The sequence below is a fragment of the Ranitomeya imitator genome, chromosome 2 (genome assembly GCF_032444005.1).
Source record: "Ranitomeya imitator isolate aRanImi1 chromosome 2, aRanImi1.pri, whole genome shotgun sequence".
Taxonomy (NCBI): Eukaryota; Metazoa; Chordata; class Amphibia; order Anura; family Dendrobatidae; genus Ranitomeya; species Ranitomeya imitator.
In genome coordinates, this window is record NC_091283.1 from 256,085,174 (window position 1) to 256,108,545 (window position 23,372).

Consider the following 23,372-nt stretch of genomic DNA (forward strand, 5'->3'; position numbering starts at 1 on the left):
TAGCATAGTCTACCACAGTAAGGATGTATTGCTTTCCAGAGCTGCTGGGGACGGCCAGCGGGCCCACAATGTCCACCGCGATCCTCTGGAAAGGCTCCTCTACCACTGGCAAAGGGATCAGGGGAGCCTTAATAGCAGGCCCCGCTTTCCCCACCCTTTGACAGGTGACACAGGAGCGGCAGTAGTTTGACACATCTGTCCCCATCTTAGGCCAATAGAAGTGTTGAGACAGCCGGGCCTTAGTTTTGCTGATCCCCAAGTGTCCAGCTAGCGGGATCTCATGGGCAATCCGCAACAACTCACCCCGGAATTGCTGTGGGACGACCAGCTGTCTTTCCCTCAACCACTCCTTTTGTGATTCTCCGGGTACTGTCTCCCGGTACAACCTTCCTTGTTCCCAGAACACCTTCTCCTTATCAGTCTCGGAGAAGGGCGTCCCGGCAAGTTGTCTCAAACTCTCTAGGCTCGCATCTGTGTGCAGAGCGGCCTGAAACTCCTGGCTAGGGGAAGCCAGAAGCGACGTCAGGGTCCCTTCCCCACGGGAACCCTCTTGGACCTGCTCTGGGTCCACCTCTGGTTCAGTCACCGTGATGACTGAGGAGGGTCCGGAAGGCAGACAGTTATCTGCGTTCCGGGCACTCTGACTGCGGGTGACAGCAGCTACGTAGGCTGTCTCCCCGGGGGTTTCTACAGGCCCATCAGCCGGCGCTGCTATGGGCTCTACCTCCCCACCCACCCCCAACACTCCAGGGGCAGTGCTACTTATGGGCCAGTTACCTTCCTCGGTGGCACTGGTCACTTTCATGGCATCCCCTCCCTCACGGTTCCCATGCATCTCCCCATTTCCTGTAGCACCGACACTTGCCCCTGTTAGGGGTTCCTCAGCCGTCTCACTCCGCAGAGCGACGTGGCTGGGCACGCCTGTACCTATGGACACATTAACCTTCACAGAAAAATCATTATCAGGTTCCGCTGGCACAGGTACAATATTTTCACCATCAATCCTAGGGAAAAAATGGTTATTAGATGCATCATTACAAGATAAAGCATGGTCAGGTAACACATGCGATTTCCCATCATCATCATCATCATCAGGGTTAACGTTACCCTTATTAGTAGATTGGGGAGGGGTGTCAGGGACGTAGTATGCAAACATCCTCCCCAAATCCGTTCCCAACAAAACATCAGTGGGCAAATTATCCGACAGCCCCACTTCCTTCACCCTGCTCCCAGCACCCCAATCAATAAAAACCCGGGCCATCGGTAAGGGACAGCTGATGCCCCCAATCCCAGTGACAGTTAGGGTTTTCCCCGGAATGATTTCTTCAGGGGCCGCCAGTTCGGGTCGGATGAGGGTTCGTTCAGCCCCGGTGTCCTTGAGGCCTGTAGCAACATGGCCCCCCACAGTGACGGGCTGTACGTTGTCACACACCCTCCCAACCACACCACCCACCAAAAGAACTGCTGCATTAGGCCCTGGGGCCTTGGCTGGGGTGTTCTTCGGCCTGTCTGGACAGAAGGTACTGATATGCCCAGGCCGCTTGCAGGTGTAACACGCGAGGTTCGGTGGTAGGTCTGGTGCTGTTGGCCACAGGGCCAGGACCTCGGGTGTGTTGGCTGGCAGGGGTACTGACGTTGGTTGCAGGCTTACCCCCTCTCCAGCTGGTGGTGACTGGCTTCCGCACTTCCGATCTACGGTTGGCCTCATAGGCATCGGCAATCTGCGCTGCTTTCGTCACGTCTTTGGGTTCTCTGTCCATCACGAACTGTCGCACCTCAGCTGGGCAAAGATGAAAGAACTGGTCTTTGATCATCAGGTCTCGCAGCTGCGCAAAGGTGGTCACTGACAGTCCTTGGGTCCACTGGTCAAAGTGGGTCCCCAGTCCATGCACCACATCACTGTAACTGTCGTGTGGGCCACGTTGGAGGGTCCGGAACTTTCTACGGTACACCTCGGGTGTAAGCTGGTACTTGGCTATCAGAGCCTTTTTGATGGCCTCATAGTCACCATCTTGTTCTTGAGGGAGGGCAGCAAACGCCTCCAGAGCTTTACCTCTCAGCCCTGGTGTCAGGTATCGGGCCCATTCATCTGTAGGCAGCCGGTACTGTCTGCAGGCTTTCTCAAAGGCCCGCAGAAAAGTGTCCAAGTCTCCGTCCTTCTCCATAACAGGGAAGTGATCGGGCCGGGGTTTAGGCATCTGAGCGCTGCTGGGCTCACGGCTGGACTGGACGACCCCTGCATTTGCAGTCGGGCCATCTGCAGCTGGTACTCCCGCTCCGCTTGCTGGGCCTGGGCCTCTCGCTCAGCTCGGGCCTCTCGCTCAGCTCGGGCCTCTTGCCGGTATTGCTGAATCAGCTGCCGACGTCCCTCATGGTCGTCAGTGGGGAATTCTTTCAAGGCCGCCTGCAGGTGGGGGTCCAATTCGCCCGGATTGCTAACAGGGCCAGCATTCAGTGGGTGGACCTCTGCTGCAGCACCATGTTCGCTGGTGCTGGCTTCTGCGGCCTCTGAGCTCTGAGATTGGTCTCGAGCGGCTTCCCATTGCACCAGATCTGCGACCAGTTGGGCTTTGTTTTTGCTTGCAAAGTCAATGTGCTGTGACTTGCATAAGGCGACAAGGGTGTCTCTGGTCTGCTGCTCATAGAAGGTTTCTCCCAGCACAACCATGGTTGCCAAATAAAAGATAGGATAGAAAAACGAAGAGAAAGGGAGGGGATAATTACCAGTACGCAATTGTCTCACAACTAAAAAGCACTGAGTTCGTTCTCCAAACTTATTTGCGCAGAGTCCTCGCAAGAACTTTCTGCAAGTTTTTAGTGAGAGGAATGATTACTCAAACCAAATCACTAATGCTCTAAGATATCCCACCGCCTTGCCACCAATTGTCACGATTTCCCTGACCGCTGTCACCAATGGGTCAGGATTCACACCGTGACCGTCACCCCTACGTCACGGATTGAGGTGACTTTAGGCCAACAGACGGCTATCACATGTGCAGGGGGGCTTATCTTAGTTATCCCTCCACTCCACGATGTGATGAAAAACCACACACAAGGCTATTGACCTCTTGCTTACAGCAGGGGCTTATTCTAGGTATCCCACTGCTTTTCTATATACCACGAACTGCAGGGATTTATGTATATCCCGCTTACAGTTCCACTTAACACTTGCAGCTCTCTGGCGCCCCCCTTACTCTCAGGTCAGATTAGGTACTGCACCCTGGGTAATTAGTCGCCAGAAAGGCTGCCTGCTATGTACTGGCTATTGGGCACGCTGCAGCGACGCGATAACTACTCCCACTCAGGCAGGAACAATAATTATTAACGTCGCAGCCACTACAACATAACCCAAAAGTCTGCACACTTCTCGCTGCCACCAGCTTCGATTAAACGGGTCCGAAGCTAACCCAACACAACAGTAACAGTAGCGTATTTCACTTCAGAAGACAGGGTAAGTTTAGAGCATGGATGAACGAACTAATATATAATAGTATATTCCATTGAAATTAATTAGGCAGTGCTTTATGAAAAATATTTTATAAAGAAGTTACAAAGGAGACAATTGCCAATATGTACAAGGGTAATTATAACATAAAGGGAATAAATGAGAAAAAGCAACATTTACATGTTCAAAGCATGACAGGCAACCAGGCTAGGGCAGTTTCCATATATCCCAGTCCATGGGATGCTGCTGGCTTCAGGAGAGGACAAGAAGTCAGGAAGAAATCTAGCAGAGACACAGCTGGGGATGTGTGCAGCCAGTTATACTTTCAAGGCTGTGACATCACAGAAAGTCTGGCTTATCCAGACCCTCCTCTCTCTACATTCTGCCTAAACTTTAAACTATTCTCTCTGATTTCTATAACTTCACTACAAAACATGTCAGCGTCCTAAAAAACCCATCAAACATCTCGGATTAACGTGAGCATTCTAATGAGATCAAATATGTCCTAACTGGGATACATATTTCCAGAGAAATCCCTACTTCTTTACCAGATGGAGTTAGAAGCTCGTGTTTCGCGGGTTGTGTAGATACACCGAGTGAGAATAAAAATATATATTTTCGTATTTCTAGCTTAAATCGTTTGCCTAATATCTAACAAAAACCAAACAAAGAATCTTTCATGGATTCTTGAAGTTTCTACTTCCCTTATAGCTGAACAAGAGCTTACACAGGAAATGCTAGTCGTAAATTCCATTCGGCAATAAAACCTCTCTTCCCCCATACTCTCAGAGAAGGAAAGCCAGGAATTTGCAGCTACAAACTGTTGCTCCAAGAAGGGGGGCTTAGCCCACGCAGGCTAGAAAACTACTTATGATATTTCATACCATATCGTGACACTGACGTGACTGACTGACGTGACTGAGGTGACCAAATTATTGTGAAGACAATTGAGAAAAGCCTAATTCTTTAGCCTAACCCTAACTTTAGAATAAACTCTAACTTTAGCCTAACAGTAAACTTCTCTTTAACCTAACAATAACCGTAACTTTAGCCTTACAGTAACCCTAACTTTAGAACAAACCCTAGCTTTAGCCTAACAGTAATCCTAACTTTACCCTCAACACTAACCCTAACTATAGCACTAACCCTAACCTGCCTAATCTGTTTTTTTACTCTTATAACAAGATCGCTGACTGACACAGCTGTTGCCAGCAGCTCTTGTAAGGCTACGTTCACATTAGCGTCATGCGACGCTGCGTCGCCGACGCAACGCACGACGCATCGGAAACGCACGCAAAAACGCACCTTTTTTGACGCAAGCGTCGGACGGATGCGTCGTAAAACGCAGCGTTTTTGGTGCGTTTTTGTAGCGTTTTTACAAAAAACGCTGCGTTTTACGACGCATGCGTTGTCAAACAATGATTATATCTTTAGACACAATTTAGTGTCTAGACACTAGATAACACCACCAATGAATAGAAGAGGGTGGGTCTAGTGTCTAGACAATCGATAATGCCACCAATGGGTAGATGAGGGTGGATATTAATGTAATAGTGGTATATATACCCCGGCATAGATTATTTCCAACCATAGAGAATCAAGATGGATCGTTCCATGGAGAGTATCTACCTCAGTTTTGAGCTGGAATTAGCCCTTGCTATTGCTTATGCTATTGCCTGTCATGAACAGAGGAAAAGAGACAAACTACGGAGAAGGAGTCGTCGGCGTTTTTGGCTACACCCTATAGTGGAAGTCCGAGAGAGTCGTGGAGCCTACCATTGTCTGTTTGGCGAGTTAAATGACAACCAGGAGAAATACTTCGAGTACACCAGGATGTCTCAAAACAGCTTCCGATATCTGCTGCGTCTGGTGGAAGGAGCCATTTCCAGGCAGGACACGCAGCTCCGTAAAGCAATTTCCCCCGAGGAACGTCTGCTGGTGACTCTACGGTACGTTTTTTAAAGTAACGTGTTTTTGTTTTGTGGGGTGGGGGATTGTAATTAAAAATGAAAAATTCTTTCATAACAATTTAATTAATTATATTTATTTATTTTTCTTCTTGTCAGTTTCCTGGCTACCGGAGAGACCTTGAGATCACTGCATTTCCAGTTTCGTATTGGAGTCTCCACACTGTCTGGTATTATTGCCGACACATGCCGCGCATTGTGGGACAACCTCCGGGAGAATTTTTACCCATCCCAACAACAGAAATATGGCAGGCCAACGCCCAAAAATTCGAACAAGTGTGTTCTTTCCCTAACTGTATTGGAGCCGTGGATGGGAAGCACATTAGGATTACCAAACCTTCAAGAAGTGGATCTCTTTTTTTTAATTATAAAAAATACTTTTCCACCGTGCTCATGGCAATTGCAGGTGCGGACTGCAGGTTTCTCGCTGTGGACATTGGAGCATTTGGCCGTGCAAATGATTCACGGACATTTAAGGAGTCAGACATGGGCCGAAGATTATACGAGAACAATTTTAATTTCCCCCAGCCACGACCTCTTCCCAACACCGAAGGCCCGGCCCTGCCATTTGTTGTGGTTGGGGATGAGGCTTTTCAAATGAGTGGCAACCTACTTAAACCGTACTCCAGTCGGGGGTTGGACCGCACCAAAACTATTTTTAATTATAGACTGTCCAGGGCCAGAAGAACTGTGGAGTGCGCCTTTGGCATCCTGGTCTCCAAATGGCGTATCTTAGGATCCGCCATAAATTTGAAAATTGAGACCGTGGATGAGGTGGTGAAGGCGTGTGTGGTTCTCCACAATTTTATTATTGATAAAGAGAGAGTCAACATGGAACTCGATGAACCCATACCAAATCCATTGCCTGATTATCAAGATCATCCTCTGCGGACAACTGTGGAGATTGCTCATATGAGGGACCAATTTGCTGCATACTTTGTTTCAGATGTTGGCCGTGTTTCATGGCAAGATCAAATGGTTTAATTCATCTTGTTATTATGATGTCATGTAAACACTGTGGAGTCCATGTCATTTAACCATCCTATGTTTGGTTATTGTTATAATGTCCCCTGATTTTCTAATGCGTTGTGTTTTGAAATAAAGTTCTTGTGCCTTTCCGTTTTCACAAAAAAAATCTCCCATATGTTTTTCCATAGTAATAGAATTGTAAAATCCAATTTTAGTGAAAGTAATGTGTGTCCCACAAAATTTATGTGAGCACCAGTACCCAAATGGACTGTGACAAAACAAATAAATTTTTCAGCCGTGTGTACCATAGTTTGGACGTATAACATGATCGGCTCCCACCTTGTTAACCATTTTTAATCCTGCAGACTATTTTCATATGGAACCTGGCTTGACAAGGAGGGAGACGATCATGTTTGCAAAACTCTACAGAGTTAACACTATTGTACTCAGGATGCTAGAATACGTCCAGAGTCAAATAGTGGCGACACTGTGAACATTGCTTCCACCTCACCTGACCAATATTCTTAAGGTACATTAATAAAACTATTATCCAACGATACCAACCAGTGATACGACTGGACCGAGATCGTTGTTTAGTTGTCGCGTGGTTGCTGGAGAGCTGTCACACAGACAGCTCTCCAGCGACCAAAAAAGAGCAAGTCCCGTGTAATCTGGGTAATGTTATGAAGCGCATGGCCGCACTCACGATGTTTTCCATTGTAAATGTAATTTTAAAAAATACAAAAAAAATTATATTCCGGTGTGTGACACGTCCATCGCCGTCAGCTTCCCGTACTGTGCCAGCCCTAAAGCACAGCACAGCGTTTATTATTAAGTCAACGGTGTGCTCAGCTTTACGGGCGGGAATCACAGTGTCAGTGCGGAAAGATGACGGCGAGGGACGTGGTTGACACCTTTTTATATTTGTGGGGTATTGTTCACTTTTTATTTGAGTGTTTAAAACACTGCGCTACTAACCCAATATTCCCTTGTTTAAAACAAAGACATCGCTGGATCGGTGTCTAACTCGCCGATCCAACAATGACAGCGTGTGATCAGTTACCCCAAAAAATTCCAAATCATTCGCTAACACCAAAAATCTCACAGCAGGTGCTCAATCGTTTTACGATTTCAGAAAAGATAACGTTGGTTACACACAAAAACCAACTTTATCTATACTGAAATCGTTGTGTGATGGTACATTTTAAACTTGACATATTGAGCAATGCTGTTTGTGTTTGTAACATCTGATAGTACACTGAGCGACAGCCCTATAAAACAATGAAAAAAAAAATTGATAACATATTGTCAGACATTGCACATCAGGTGTTACAAAGACAAGATTTGTGTATACGGCGCAAGGTGTGATTTGGTGCAAACTTTATTTAAGACAATAAAAACGAATTTTTTTTTTAAAAAATAACAGTTTTATTTAGGGACACAAAAAAAAAAATGGGAAAATGTAATTAGGGGGTATCTACATCTGCTATTAAAGGGGATTGATATCCCCCACTTTTTGGGGGTGTTGAGGAGACCGAGGAGGAGGACGAGGGGGAGGAAGCAGCATACTCTATCACACTAGACGGGATGCCGACATCAATCCAGGCAGTTGATGGTGGCGAGACTGCCAAAGCAGGAGGTGAGGGAGGAGGAGGGACGACCAGTGTCCTTGGCTGGCTACTCCGGCTCCAGGTCGACCCAGGCTGTGTAGATGGTGTACTCCTTGTAGACCCAGGCTGGGTACTGGGTGTACTCCGTGTAGACCCAGCCTGGGTACTTGGTGTGCTCCGGGTCGACCCAGGCTGTGTTCTGGTGGTAGTTTTGGGAGCAGCCATAGCCAAGGTCGTAGTGCTTGTCGTCGTCGTCTTCTTTTTCTTCCTCCTCTCTCCCTCTGGGTGTGGGTCGGCCTCCCGTCTGTGTGCCCTTGAAGGCCTGTCATGCTCTGAACTTTGGGGCTCTGTTCTGTGGTGGCGGTGGCGGTGGCCCTCGGCACGCGGAGCTCTGTGGTGGTGCTCTGCAGCAGGAGTCGGAGTCATGGCAGCCAGCGATGGTACTGCGGGCACATTTGTCGCTGACTGCATGACCCGAGCCTGCTGCAGAGCAGTGACATATACATTGTTGCAGCCCTGCATGACCGAAATCTGGAGTTCCGGCGTAAGATGTTCAACCATGCCGTTGTGAATGGCAGTAAAAAAATGTTTGGCTGGCCTCGAGAGATCCGTTTCGATGTTTTCAAGACGCCGTTCGATATTGGACATTTTATCGCACAGCGCCTTGAAACCATTCTGAAATACGGTGCTCAAATGTAAAAATTCGGGCATGACCGCCCTGTCCGAGGCCCGCTGACGCTGTCGGGAAGACCCGAAGGAAGGAGCGACAGAGGCCTCGGCCAGGGGAACATCTGATGGACCGGCTGTCGGTTCGCCAGATTGTGGTGGTGCAGACCTGCTCTCGCTGTGGGATGGCTGCGACAGTTCAGATGGCGCTTCACAAAGGACCGCTCCAGAGGGTCGGACAGTCTCGCGGGTGCTGCTGTGTGTTCTGTGAAAACATAAGGAAACCATTAGTATACTAAATATCACATTTCACATGCGTCATTAATAAACTTTACCGCCAGGTATCCATTGCCGCCATTAATATTAACCTATTTTTAATATTGACACTGCATATGCACCATCAATATTAAAAAAAAATGCATTTATTTATTCAAAATAGTCACCCATGGTTGTGGTTTGCAACGCCAGACAATTATGCTTACGTTGGAACTGCCATGACGTCACGGTCATGTGACCGAGACGTCATCACAGGTCCTGCGAGCTGAGCAACCATGGGAACATAACCTGCTTTGCAGTGGAATGTATGCCATATCTATTATATTTTACTTTTTTGTGTATAAAAAATCTTGGATACACCTTGTGACGTGGTATATCTCGATTTTTCCAAAGCGTTTGATACCGTGCCGCACAAGAGGTTGGTACACAAAATGAGAATGCTTGGTCTGGGGGAAAATGTGTGTAAATGGGTTAGTAACTGGCTTAGTGATAGAAAGCAGAGGGTGGTTATAAATGGTATAGTCTCTAACTGGGTCGCTGTGACCAGTGGGGTACCGCAGGGGTCAGTATTGGGACCTGTTCTCTTCAACATATTCATTAATGATCTGGTAGAAGGTTTACACAGTAAAATATCGATATTTGCAGATGATACAAAACTATGTAAAGCAGTTAATACAAGAGAAGATAGTATTCTGCTACAGATGGATCTGGATAAGTTGGAAACTTGGGCTGAAAGGTGGCAGATGAGGTTTAACAATGATAAATGTAAGGTTATACACATGGGAAGAAGGAATCAATATCACCATTACACACTGAATGGGAAACCACTGGGTAAATCTGACAGGGAGAAGGACTTGGGGATCCTAGTTAATGATAAACTTACCTGGAGCAGCCAGTGCCAGGCAGCAGCTGCCAAGGCAAACAGGATCATGGGGTGCATTAAAAGAGGTCTGGATACACATGATGAGAGCATTATACTGCCTCTGTACAAATCCCTAGTTAGACCGCACATGGAGTACTGTGTCCAGTTTTGGTCACCGGTGCTCAGGAAGGATATAATGGAACTAGAGAGAGTACAAAGGAGGGCAACAAAATTAATAAAGGGGATGGGAGAACTACAATACTCAGATAGATTAGCGAAATTAGGATTATTTAGTCTAGAAAAAAGACGACTGAGGGGCGATCTAATAACCATGTATAAGTATATAAGGGGACAATACAAATATCTCGCTGAGGATCTGTTTATACCAAGGAAGGTGACGGGCACAAGGGGGCATTCTTTGCGTCTGGAGGAGAGAAGGTTTTTCCACCAACATAGAAGAGGATTCTTTACTGTTAGGGCAGTGAGAATCTGGAATTGCTTGCCTGAGGAGGTGGTGATGGCGAACTCAGTCGAGGGGTTCAAGAGAGGCCTGGATGTCTTCCTGGAGCAGAACAATATTGTATCATACAATTAGGTTCTGTAGAAGGACGTAGATCTGGGGATTTATTATGATGGAATATAGGCTGAACTGGATGGACAAATGTCTTTTTTCGGCCTTACTATGTTACTATGTTACCTGGATAGCCACTATACTACTCCACTATGAAATATTGGCTGGGCATGGCCAATCTACTATCTTTCTGTGTTCTGTATACTTCAGATTTCAGGGAAATTGCTAGTAAGTCAAGCTCACCATTGTAGTAATCCCAGAAGGCTCGGAGCACGGAGCCGCTGTGTCAAGTGTGAGAAAACCAGAAATGAATAAAAAATTCTAGGTCAACGAGGCGTGAAAAGTAAAAACAAAATACTTTATTCACTTCAATCAGAAGCAGAGGATGAAACATCTGCACAATACAATAAAAACACTATCTACGCGTTTCAGGTCTGATGTTCCCTGTCTCCTGAAACGCGTAGATAGTGTCTATTGTATTGTGCTGATGTTTCATCCTCTGCTTATGATTGAAGAGGATAAAAGTATGTATTTTTTACGTTTCACGCCTCGGTGAACTTGCCTTTTTTTCTTCATTTCTAAACTTTGTACTTGCCAAAATAAATGGCTGGGCAATAAGCTACGTGGCTGGAATGTAGTATGTGAATATGCATGTTGTAAAAACTAGGTGTGTGCATAGGTACTATACTTACTCTCTGCTTTCAAGGACCGGTCGCAAGAACTGCAGTATACGGTTGTACTTGTACACCGAGGTCCTTGAAGCTGCAGCACCACTACGGGTCTGTCCCTCCTTTTTCAGGCCCCTCCTGAAGCGGTCCTTCATGGAGCGCCATCTGGTCCTCAATTGTTTAACTGTGTATAAAGATAAAAAATAAAAAAGGTTTTAGATAATATATTGAAAACGATCACGCAACCGTGTGCAATCCCAATAGAATTTAAGTAAATAGGGCAGCACACTGCAGCGCCAAAACATGCAAACTTGAAAACACAAAATTTGAACTGCATTACTGCACTGAAAATATGAAAAATGAGAGCTTTTAGCGCATAAAAATGGCCAATTTTATGTGTACCTCGTAGCCACGATAAGGCATCTCTCTTATACGAGGCCCTACGCTTGACCTACCTCTCTGAGAATAAACGTCTCCATCTGAATGGGTACATGTGAAAACCTCTCCTTGGACTCAAATTCTCTCTCACTGTGGAGGGGTATTGGACCTATTATAATTAAAACACCTGAAGCTAGGAGGCGGGGAGTGCACGATCAGAAGGCTAGAGAATACACTTCAAAAAACCTGATCTGCACATCCAAACATAGACACAGTGTGAACAGGTGCTGAACCCAGAGTCGCCAACTCGTATATATTTAAGTAAATAGGGCAGCACACTGCAGCGCCAAAACATGCAAACTTGAAAACACAAAATTTGAACTGCATTACTGCACTGAAAATATGAAAAATGAGAGCTTTTAGCGCATAAAAATGGCCAATTTTATGTGTACCTCGTAGCCACGATAAGGCATCTCTCTTATACGAGGCCCTACGCTTGACCTACCTCTCTGAGAATAAACGTCTCCATCTGAATGGGTACATGTGAAAACCTCTCCTTGGACTCAAATTCTCTCTCACTGTGGAGGGGTATTGGACCTATTATAATTAAAACACCTGAAGCTAGGAGGCGGGGAGTGCACGATCAGAAGGCTAGAGAATACACTTCAAAAAACCTGATCTGCACATCCAAACATAGACACAGTGTGAACAGGTGCTGAACCCAGAGTCGCCAACTCGTATATATTTAAGTAAATAGGGCAGCACACTGCAGCGCCAAAACATGCAAACTTGAAAACACAAAATTTGAACTGCATTACTGCACTGAAAATATGAAAAATGAGAGCTTTTAGCGCATAAAAATGGCCAATTTTATGTGTACCTCGTAGCCACGATAAGGCATCTCTCTTATACGAGGCCCTACGCTTGACCTACCTCTCTGAGAATAAACGTCTCCATCTGAATGGGTACATGTGAAAACCTCTCCTTGGACTCAAATTCTCTCTCACTGTGGAGGGGTATTGGACCTATTATAATTAAAACACCTGAAGCTAGGAGGCGGGGAGTGCACGATCAGAAGGCTAGAGAATACACTTCAAAAAACCTGATCTGCACATCCAAACATAGACACAGTGTGAACAGGTGCTGAACCCAGAGTCGCCAACTCGTATATATTTAAGTAAATAGGGCAGCACACTGCAGCGCCAAAACATGCAAACTTGAAAACACAAAATTTGAACTGCATTACTGCACTGAAAATATGAAAAATGAGAGCTTTTAGCGCATAAAAATGGCCAATTTTATGTGTACCTCGTAGCCACGATAAGGCATCTCTCTTATACGAGGCCCTACGCTTGACCTACCTCTCTGAGAATAAACGTCTCCATCTGAATGGGTACATGTGAAAACCTCTCCTTGGACTCAAATTCTCTCTCACTGTGGAGGGGTATTGGACCTATTATAATTAAAACACCTGAAGCTAGGAGGCGGGGAGTGCACGATCAGAAGGCTAGAGAATACACTTCAAAAAACCTGATCTGCACATCCAAACATAGACACAGTGTGAACAGGTGCTGAACCCAGAGTCGCCAACTCGTATATATTTAAGTAAATAGGGCAGCACACTGCAGCGCCAAAACATGCAAACTTGAAAACACAAAATTTGAACTGCATTACTGCACTGAAAATATGAAAAATGAGAGCTTTTAGCGCATAAAAATGGCCAATTTTATGTGTACCTCGTAGCCACGATAAGGCATCTCTCTTATACGAGGCCCTACGCTTGACCTACCTCTCTGAGAATAAACGTCTCCATCTGAATGGGTACATGTGAAAACCTCTCCTTGGACTCAAATTCTCTCTCACTGTGGAGGGGTATTGGACCTATTATAATTAAAACACCTGAAGCTAGGAGGCGGGGAGTGCACGATCAGAAGGCTAGAGAATACACTTCAAAAAACCTGATCTGCACATCCAAACATAGACACAGTGTGAACAGGTGCTGAACCCAGAGTCGCCAACTCGTATATATTTAAGTAAATAGGGCAGCACACTGCAGCGCCAAAACATGCAAACTTGAAAACACAAAATTTGAACTGCATTACTGCACTGAAAATATGAAAAATGAGAGCTTTTAGCGCATAAAAATGGCCAATTTTATGTGTACCTCGTAGCCACGATAAGGCATCTCTCTTATACGAGGCCCTACGCTTGACCTACCTCTCTGAGAATAAACGTCTCCATCTGAATGGGTACATGTGAAAACCTCTCCTTGGACTCAAATTCTCTCTCACTGTGGAGGGGTATTGGACCTATTATAATTAAAACACCTGAAGCTAGGAGGCGGGGAGTGCACGATCAGAAGGCTAGAGAATACACTTCAAAAAACCTGATCTGCACATCCAAACATAGACACAGTGTGAACAGGTGCTGAACCCAGAGTCGCCAACTCGTATATATTTAAGTAAATAGGGCAGCACACTGCAGCGCCAAAACATGCAAACTTGAAAACACAAAATTTGAACTGCATTACTGCACTGAAAATATGAAAAATGAGAGCTTTTAGCGCATAAAAATGGCCAATTTTATGTGTACCTCGTAGCCACGATAAGGCATCTCTCTTATACGAGGCCCTACGCTTGACCTACCTCTCTGAGAATAAACGTCTCCATCTGAATGGGTACATGTGAAAACCTCTCCTTGGACTCAAATTCTCTCTCACTGTGGAGGGGTATTGGACCTATTATAATTAAAACACCTGAAGCTAGGAGGCGGGGAGTGCACGATCAGAAGGCTAGAGAATACACTTCAAAAAACCTGATCTGCACATCCAAACATAGACACAGTGTGAACAGGTGCTGAACCCAGAGTCGCCAACTCGTATATATTTAAGTAAATAGGGCAGCACACTGCAGCGCCAAAACATGCAAACTTGAAAACACAAAATTTGAACTGCATTACTGCACTGAAAATATGAAAAATGAGAGCTTTTAGCGCATAAAAATGGCCAATTTTATGTGTACCTCGTAGCCACGATAAGGCATCTCTCTTATACGAGGCCCTACGCTTGACCTACCTCTCTGAGAATAAACGTCTCCATCTGAATGGGTACATGTGAAAACCTCTCCTTGGACTCAAATTCTCTCTCACTGTGGAGGGGTATTGGACCTATTATAATTAAAACACCTGAAGCTAGGAGGCGGGGAGTGCACGATCAGAAGGCTAGAGAATACACTTCAAAAAACCTGATCTGCACATCCAAACATAGACACAGTGTGAACAGGTGCTGAACCCAGAGTCGCCAACTCGTATATATTTAAGTAAATAGGGCAGCACACTGCAGCGCCAAAACATGCAAACTTGAAAACACAAAATTTGAACTGCATTACTGCACTGAAAATATGAAAAATGAGAGCTTTTAGCGCATAAAAATGGCCAATTTTATGTGTACCTCGTAGCCACGATAAGGCATCTCTCTTATACGAGGCCCTACGCTTGACCTACCTCTCTGAGAATAAACGTCTCCATCTGAATGGGTACATGTGAAAACCTCTCCTTGGACTCAAATTCTCTCTCACTGTGGAGGGGTATTGGACCTATTATAATTAAAACACCTGAAGCTAGGAGGCGGGGAGTGCACGATCAGAAGGCTAGAGAATACACTTCAAAAAACCTGATCTGCACATCCAAACATAGACACAGTGTGAACAGGTGCTGAACCCAGAGTCGCCAACTCGTATATATTTAAGTAAATAGGGCAGCACACTGCAGCGCCAAAACATGCAAACTTGAAAACACAAAATTTGAACTGCATTACTGCACTGAAAATATGAAAAATGAGAGCTTTTAGCGCATAAAAATGGCCAATTTTATGTGTACCTCGTAGCCACGATAAGGCATCTCTCTTATACGAGGCCCTACGCTTGACCTACCTCTCTGAGAATAAACGTCTCCATCTGAATGGGTACATGTGAAAACCTCTCCTTGGACTCAAATTCTCTCTCACTGTGGAGGGGTATTGGACCTATTATAATTAAAACACCTGAAGCTAGGAGGCGGGGAGTGCACGATCAGAAGGCTAGAGAATACACTTCAAAAAACCTGATCTGCACATCCAAACATAGACACAGTGTGAACAGGTGCTGAACCCAGAGTCGCCAACTCGTATATATTTAAGTAAATAGGGCAGCACACTGCAGCGCCAAAACATGCAAACTTGAAAACACAAAATTTGAACTGCATTACTGCACTGAAAATATGAAAAATGAGAGCTTTTAGCGCATAAAAATGGCCAATTTTATGTGTACCTCGTAGCCACGATAAGGCATCTCTCTTATACGAGGCCCTACGCTTGACCTACCTCTCTGAGAATAAACGTCTCCATCTGAATGGGTACATGTGAAAACCTCTCCTTGGACTCAAATTCTCTCTCACTGTGGAGGGGTATTGGACCTATTATAATTAAAACACCTGAAGCTAGGAGGCGGGGAGTGCACGATCAGAAGGCTAGAGAATACACTTCAAAAAACCTGATCTGCACATCCAAACATAGACACAGTGTGAACAGGTGCTGAACCCAGAGTCGCCAACTCGTATATATTTAAGTAAATAGGGCAGCACACTGCAGCGCCAAAACATGCAAACTTGAAAACACAAAATTTGAACTGCATTACTGCACTGAAAATATGAAAAATGAGAGCTTTTAGCGCATAAAAATGGCCAATGGTTCAGCACCTGTTCACACTGTGTCTATGTTTGGATGTGCAGATCAGGTTTTTTGAAGTGTATTCTCTAGCCTTCTGATCGTGCACTCCCCGCCTCCTAGCTTCAGGTGTTTTAATTATAATAGGTCCAATACCCCTCCACAGTGAGAGAGAATTTGAGTCCAAGGAGAGGTTTTCACATGTACCCATTCAGATGGAGACGTTTATTCTCAGAGAGGTAGGTCAAGCGTAGGGCCTCGTATAAGAGAGATGCCTTATCGTGGCTACGAGGTACACATAAAATTGGCCATTTTTATGCGCTAAAAGCTCTCATTTTTCATATTTTCAGTGCAGTAATGCAGTTCAAATTTTGTGTTTTCAAGTTTGCATGTTTTGGCGCTGCAGTGTGCTGCCCTATTTACTTAAATATATACGAGTTGGCGACTCTGGGTTCAGCACCTGTTCACACTGTGTCTATGTTTGGATGTGCAGATCAGGTTTTTTGAAGTGCAATCCCAATAGAAGACATCACAGACGGTTGTGTAATCCTGGCATGATGGGTCACAGCAGCATTTTGGAAATACTTACGGAAACTAGCTTTGGCCTTGGGGGAAGCGCTGTCGAAGCCATCCCACAGCGATTGTGCCACCTCTAACCATAGACGCCGCAATATGCCCTGGTCCGCGTGCCGGGGGTCACGGCTGTCCCACAACGGGCCCCGTGCTTCAATGGATGTCACCATCATGTCAATATCCAGTGGTTCATCCAGGGCCCATTGTGAAACCTAGAATAAATGGAAAATATTAATGTTTGCAAGAAAAAAAAAATTGTCCCTACCTCCTCCACCGCCACCTACCACAAACACCACCACCCCCTCCCACCACCCCCCATACCCGCAAAAACAAAAAAATTACAGAAAAAAAATGAATAGGTTTGAAAGAAAAACTTACTCTCCGTCCTGCAACCACAGCTTGGCCCCGTGGTCTCTGCTCCTGCTCCCTCTCTTCCTCCTGGTCCTCCTCCTCACTTGAAGAAGCCTGCAAAATAGTTTACCAAAAAGTTGAGTGACCCATCTACAAATGACAGCGAATATAGTAAGCAATAGTAGATCATGTACTCACCGGACTCCTCAGCGGTGGGGTGTTGCTCGAATCGCTGCCGCTGGCCATGACTAATGCAATTCTGAAATAAAGAACAAAATAACATTGATCCTATGCTCCTATGCACAATCCAGCAATATATAAAAAAAAAAAAATATTCATTTAAACCACAAAGAACATTGCACTCCAACTGAACTAACGCTGAGCAAACAACACTGCCACATTGATTAAATTAAAGAAACAATGGCAGAGACAACCCAATGCCAGAGTACAAAAGCCTAAAGGCCCCTTCACATTAAGCGACGCTGCAGCGATACCGACAACAATCCGGATCGCTGCAGCGTCGCTGTTTGGTCGCTGGAGAGCTGTCAAACAGACCGCTCTCCAGCGACCAACGATGCCGGTAACCAGGGTAAACATCGGGTAACTAAGCGCAGGGCCGCGCTTAGTAACCCGATGTTTACCCTGGTTACCATCCTAAAAGTAAAAAAAAACAAACACTACATACTTACCTACAGCCGTCTGTCCTCCAGCGCTGTGCTCTGCTCTCCTCCTGTACTGTCTGTGTGAGCACAGCGGCCGGAAAGCAGAGCGGTGACGTCACCGCTCTGCTTTCCGGCTGACCGACGCTCACAGCCAGTACAGGAGGAGTGCAGAGCAAAGCGCTGGAGGACAGACGGCTGTAGGTAAGTATGTAGTGTTTGTTTATTTTTACTTTTAGGATGGTAACCAGGGTAAACATCGGGTTACTAAGCGCGGCCCTGCGCTTAGTTACCCGATGTTTACCCTGGTTACCAGTGAAGACATCGCTGGATCGGTGTCACACACGCCAATCCAGCGATGTCAGCAGGAGTCCAGCGACGAAATAAAGTTCTGGACTTTATTCAGCGACCAACGATCTCCCAGCAGGGGCCTGATCGTTGGTCGCTGTCACACATAACGATTTCATTAACGATATCGTTGCTACGTCACAAAAAGCAACGATATCGTTAACAATATCGTTATGTGTGAAGGTACCTTAAAGATAAGAAAACTAATCTACAACAGACCCAATGTAGTAATCCCAAAAGAGTTTTTTTTTTTTTTTAAAAAGTACAGTATGCATGGAGCAACACAAAAAACACAATAGATTTTTGAAAGGAAAAAAATAACAACCCCCAAAAATTAAGGGCAGAAACATTAATAACACACCATACTTTACAATAAAACCGACAGGGCCGGAGACAATAAAAGGCCATACAACGCCATACATCACAACCAGAAACATACAACAATGTCTTTACACAACCACAGTGCTGAACATAATACACAACTTGCAATAAAAAATTAATAAATGTAATAAAAGGGCGCAGAATCATTCTATACTACCATACTTTACAATAAAACCGACAGGGCCGGAGACTATTAAACGCCATCATATAACGCAAGAATAAAACATCACAACTGAATACAAAAAACACCATTATGCCAATTAGAATGCCAATGGTAATACAAGATGAATGCTGGATGTGTTATGATTCTGACATGTTCTGTACCGGAGATACAGGCATTAGACAAACTTGTGTGAAATTTACTAAGACTGAAGAGAGAGGAGGGAGAGAGGAGGGTCTGGGTAAACCAGTCCTGTTGGTGATGTCACAGGCTGCGGTTTATAAGTTTTTGCCAGACCCCCAGCAGTTAGTTTTACCTGAGGAGCTCTGACTGCCAGTCCTGATGCATTGGGACATATATGGGAACTCCACCCACTAGCCTGGTTGCCTGCAATGCTCAGAACACATGTAAGTGTTGATTTCTCCTGTAATCCCTGTTTTTTTATAATTACCTTTGTACATATTTTCAATTGTCTCATATTGTAACATCTTTATATGCCTTCTTTATAAACACTGCCTTCTTTCGGAGTAAAATATATAATAATTACTAGTTTTCATTCTTCCTGGTCTAAAACGTACCCTAAGTCTTATGAAGGGAATTACGCTACTATTTTGGGTTAGCTTCGAACCCGGTTAATCGGAGCTGGTGGCAGCATACCTTTGTACTGGAGTCATTGTAGTGACTGCAGCGTTTATAACTATTGTTCCTGCCTGTGTGGGAGTATTTATATCGACTCGCTGCTGCATGCCCAATAGCCAGTACATAGCCTTTCTGGCGACTAATTACTCTAGGTGCAGTACCTAATCTGACCTGAGACTAAAGGGGGCACCAGAGAGCTGCAAGTTTCAAGTGGAACTGTAAGCGGGATATACATAAATCCCTGCAGTTCATGGTATATTGAAGAGCAGTGGGATACCTAAAATAAGCCCCTGCTGTAATACAAGAGGTCAATAGCCTTGTGTGTTTTTTCATAACATTGTAGCAGTGGAGGGATAACTAAGATAAGCCCCCCTGCACATGTGATAGCTGTCTGTTGGCCTAAAGTCACCCCGGTCCTTGACGTAGGGGTGACGATCATGGTGTGAATCGTCACATATTGCTCCAAGCTTGGAATTTATGGCCAGAGCAATAAAAACCTCTTCTACACATAGATTCAGAAACACAGAGGGAAGGGAGGGCTTTTTAGCCCGCAGCATGGGTCTGACAGGCAAACTCCAAAATCATATTATATTTTATACAATCTCGTGACAACAGGGATCCTTAATGTTGTTTGAGCACTCTGCAAGACTCAGAAGTGAGAGTGGATTTTGCTGGATTGGTTTATAGAAACCCTGTTGCTTTTCAACAACCTTTGAGCCACTAGTAGAGTGGGAACCTTTGTTTTTCCATTGACACATGATGGACCTAAGTGGGGACTTGTTTTTTGTGAGATGAGAATTGGTATTATTTTTGCCTACATAACATTGATTGCTTTCTTTTTATTCGATATTTGGGAGGCAGAATGAACAAACAGCTGAACACCAAGCACTACTGGCTCATCCAACAAGGTTTTCTTTTAGACTGTGAACTGTCATTGTCTTGGTAAATAATTCAAGTTTTTTACATAGCTTGCCATTTTTATGTACAAGTAGAAATGTTCAAAAATATAAAACTCAAGGATATTTTAGTAAAAAAATGTTTTTTATCTTAGCAGATGACTGTACCAGGAGATCAGAGGGACAGCTGACATCTTCAATTTTTAAATCTGATGACCTTGAGATCCTACAAGATAAAACTGAAGTGAATGCCATTACTTCAGATATATCATCATCCATTCACAGCAAAGATCTGTCATCTGATCCTATGAAACAGGTCCCATGTTCTGATTCATTACTGACTACTAAGGAAAATCAAAGTCACAAAAGAGGCATTAAACAACAAACTGCTCCTAAAGCAAAGGAGTCATTTTCATGTTCAGAATGTGGGAAATGTTTTAAGCAGAAATGTCGTCTTATTAGTCACCAAAGAACCCACACAGGGGAGAAGCCTTTTTCATGTTCAGAATGTGGGAAATGTTTTAGCCAGAAATGGAATCTTGTTAGACACCAAATATATCACACAGAGGAGAAGCCTTTTTCATGTTCAGAGTGTGGGAAATGTTTTAAATGGAAATCAGATTTGGTTAATCACCATAAAACTCACACAGGGGAGATGCCGCTTTCATGTTCAGAATGTGGGAAATGTTTTAGCCAGAAATGGAATCTTGTTAGACACCAAATATCTCACACAGAGGAGAAGCCTTTTTCATGTTCAGAGTGTGGGAAATGTTTTAAAAGGAAAGTGCTTCTTGTTAGTCATCAGAGAACTCATACAGGGGAGAAGCCTTTTTCCTGTTCAAAATGTGGGAAATGTTTTACCCTCAAAGAGAATCTTGTTAGACACCAAATATCTCATACAGGGGAGAAGCCTTTTTCCTGTTCAGAATGTGGGAAATGTTTTAAAAGGAAAGTGCATCTTGTTAGTCATCAGAGAACTCATACAGGGGAGAAGCCTTTTTCCTGTTCAAAATGTGGGAAATGTTTTACCCTCAAAGAGAATCTTGTTAGACACCAAATATCTCATACAGGGGAGAAACCTTTTTCATGTTCAGAATGTGGGAAATGTTTTAACCAGAAAAGGAGTCTTGTTATACACCAAATAACTCACACGGGAGAGAAGCCTTTTTCATGTTCAGAATGTGGGAAATGTTTTAACCGGAAATCAGTTCTTGTTTGTCACCAGAGAAATCACACAAGGGAGAAGCCTTTTTCATGCTCAGAATGTGGGAAATGTTTTAACCGGAAATCAGATCTTGTTAGTCACCAGAGAAATCACACAGGGGAGAAGCCTTTTTCATGCTCAGAATGTGGGAAATGTTTTAACCGGAAATCAGTTCTTGTTTGTCACCAGAGAAATCACACAGGGGAGAAGCCTTTTTCATGCTCAGAATGTGGGAAACGTTTTAACTGGAAATCAGATCTTGTTTGTCACCAGAGAAATCACACAAGGGAGATGCCTTTTTCATGCTCAGAATGTGGGAAATGTTTTAACCGGAAATCAGTTCTTGTTTGTCACCAGAGAAATCACACAAGGGAGAAGCCTTTTTCATGCTCAGAATGTGGGAAATGTTTTAACCGGAAATTAGATCTTGTTACGCACCAGAGAAATCACACAGGGGAGAAGCCTTTTTCATGCTCAGAATGTGGGAAATGTTTTAACCGGAAATCAGTTCTTGTTTGTCACCAGAGAAATCACACAGGGGAGAAGCCTTTTTCATGCTCAGAATGTGGGAAATGTTTTAAATGGAAATCAGATCTTGTTAGTCACCAGAGAAATCACACAGGGGAGAAGCCTTTTTCCTGTTCAGAATGTGGGAAATGTTTTAACCGGAAATCAGATCTTGTTAGTCACCAGAGAAATCACACAAGGGAGAAGCCTTTTTCATGCTCAGAATGTGGGAAATGTTTTAACCGGAAATCAGTTCTTGTTTGTCACCAGAGAAATCACACAGGGGAGAAGCCTTTTTCATGCTCAGAATGTGGGAAATGTTTTAACCGGAAATCAGTTCTTGTTTGTCACCAGAGAAATCACACAAGGGAGAAGCCTTTTTCATGCTCAGAATGTGGGAAATGTTTTAACCGGAAATCAGATCTTGTTAGTCACCAGAGAAATCACACAAGGGAGAAGCCTTTTTCATGCTCAGAATGTGGGAAATGTTTTAACCGGAAATCAGTTCTTGTTTGTCACCAGAGAAATCACACAGGGGAGAAGCCTTTTTGATGCTCAGAATGTGGGAAATGTTTTAAATGGAAATCAGATCTTGTTAGTCACCAGAGAAATCACACAGGGGAGAAGCCCTTTTCCTGTTCAGAATGTGGGAAATGTTTTAACCGGAAATCAGATCTTGTTAGTCACCAGAGAAATCACACAGGGGAGAAGCCTTTTTGATGCTCAGAATTTGGGAAATGTTTTAAATGGAAATCAGATCTTGTTAGTCACCAGAGAAATCACACAGGGGAGAAGCCCTTTTCCTGTTCAGAATGTGGGAAATGTTTTAACCGGAAATCAGATCTTCTTAGTCACCAGAGAAATCACACAGGGGAGAAGCCTTTTTCCTGATCAGAATGTGGGAAATGTTTTAAACGGAAAGTGCTTCTTGTTAGACATCAGAGACATCACATAGGGGAGAAGCCTTTTTTATGTTCATAATGTTGGAATAGTTTTAACCAAAATTAAATCTTCTTAAATGGGTTGCCTCTTGTCATTCCTCATGTTTGCTGACAAAAGGATAAAACTAAACTTTATTAATTCCAAATGTAAGACTATACCCATAATTCACCCTCTGAAGGTTATTCAGTAGGTGACTAATAGAAAAAACATGTACCCTACAGTTGAGTATATAGGGTGAGGTGAGACATATACACACTCACTCTCCAAGCTTCTCATTTCTACTTGTTTCATCGTCCTCACCAAAGGCGACTCATCAGGAGACTTGACCTATAGTCAAGCGAGACTAGACCAAAAAAACAAAAGTCATGTATCATGTTATCCGAAACAGTCAGAAAACTAGCCACATATTGGCAGATCCCAGACCTCAAACTATATACTTCGTAAGTGTATACGCCACTCCAGTGTCAAGAATAAATAGTATGTGGAAATACAGTATAATTCTTGTGTTTTCCTCCTGTAGGGACTGCCCTAGTTTGGTATTGTAACCGCTGTTAATTAGTAGTGCAGACAAATTGTCCTAGACTAAACTCTGTTTTCAGAT

The 23,372-nt window shown here is 44.2% G+C and overlaps 2 protein-coding genes across 2 annotated transcripts in view; one reads left to right on the forward strand and one right to left on the reverse strand.

Annotated features, from left to right (window-relative positions):
• Nucleotides 1–23,101, forward strand: part of LOC138662967 (oocyte zinc finger protein XlCOF7.1-like) — a 43,843-nt gene extending 20,742 nt beyond the window's left edge. Inside the window, exon 5 of the mRNA XM_069748990.1 lies at nucleotides 20,277–23,101. Coding sequence (XP_069605091.1) covers nucleotides 20,277–22,381 — 2,105 coding nt within the window. The 3' untranslated portion in view covers nucleotides 22,382–23,101. The remainder of the gene's footprint in view (nucleotides 1–20,276) is intronic.
• LOC138662969 (uncharacterized) lies at nucleotides 7,823–11,211 on the reverse strand. Its single transcript, XM_069748993.1, has 2 exons — nucleotides 11,059–11,211; nucleotides 7,823–8,922 (listed from the first exon to the last, which is right to left on the reverse strand). Exons 1-2 carry the CDS (start codon nucleotides 11,187–11,189, stop codon nucleotides 7,848–7,850), a joined length of 1,206 nt encoding a protein of 401 aa, XP_069605094.1. The 5' UTR covers nucleotides 11,190–11,211; the 3' UTR covers nucleotides 7,823–7,847.
• Nucleotides 23,102–23,372: the final 271 nt, after the last annotated feature.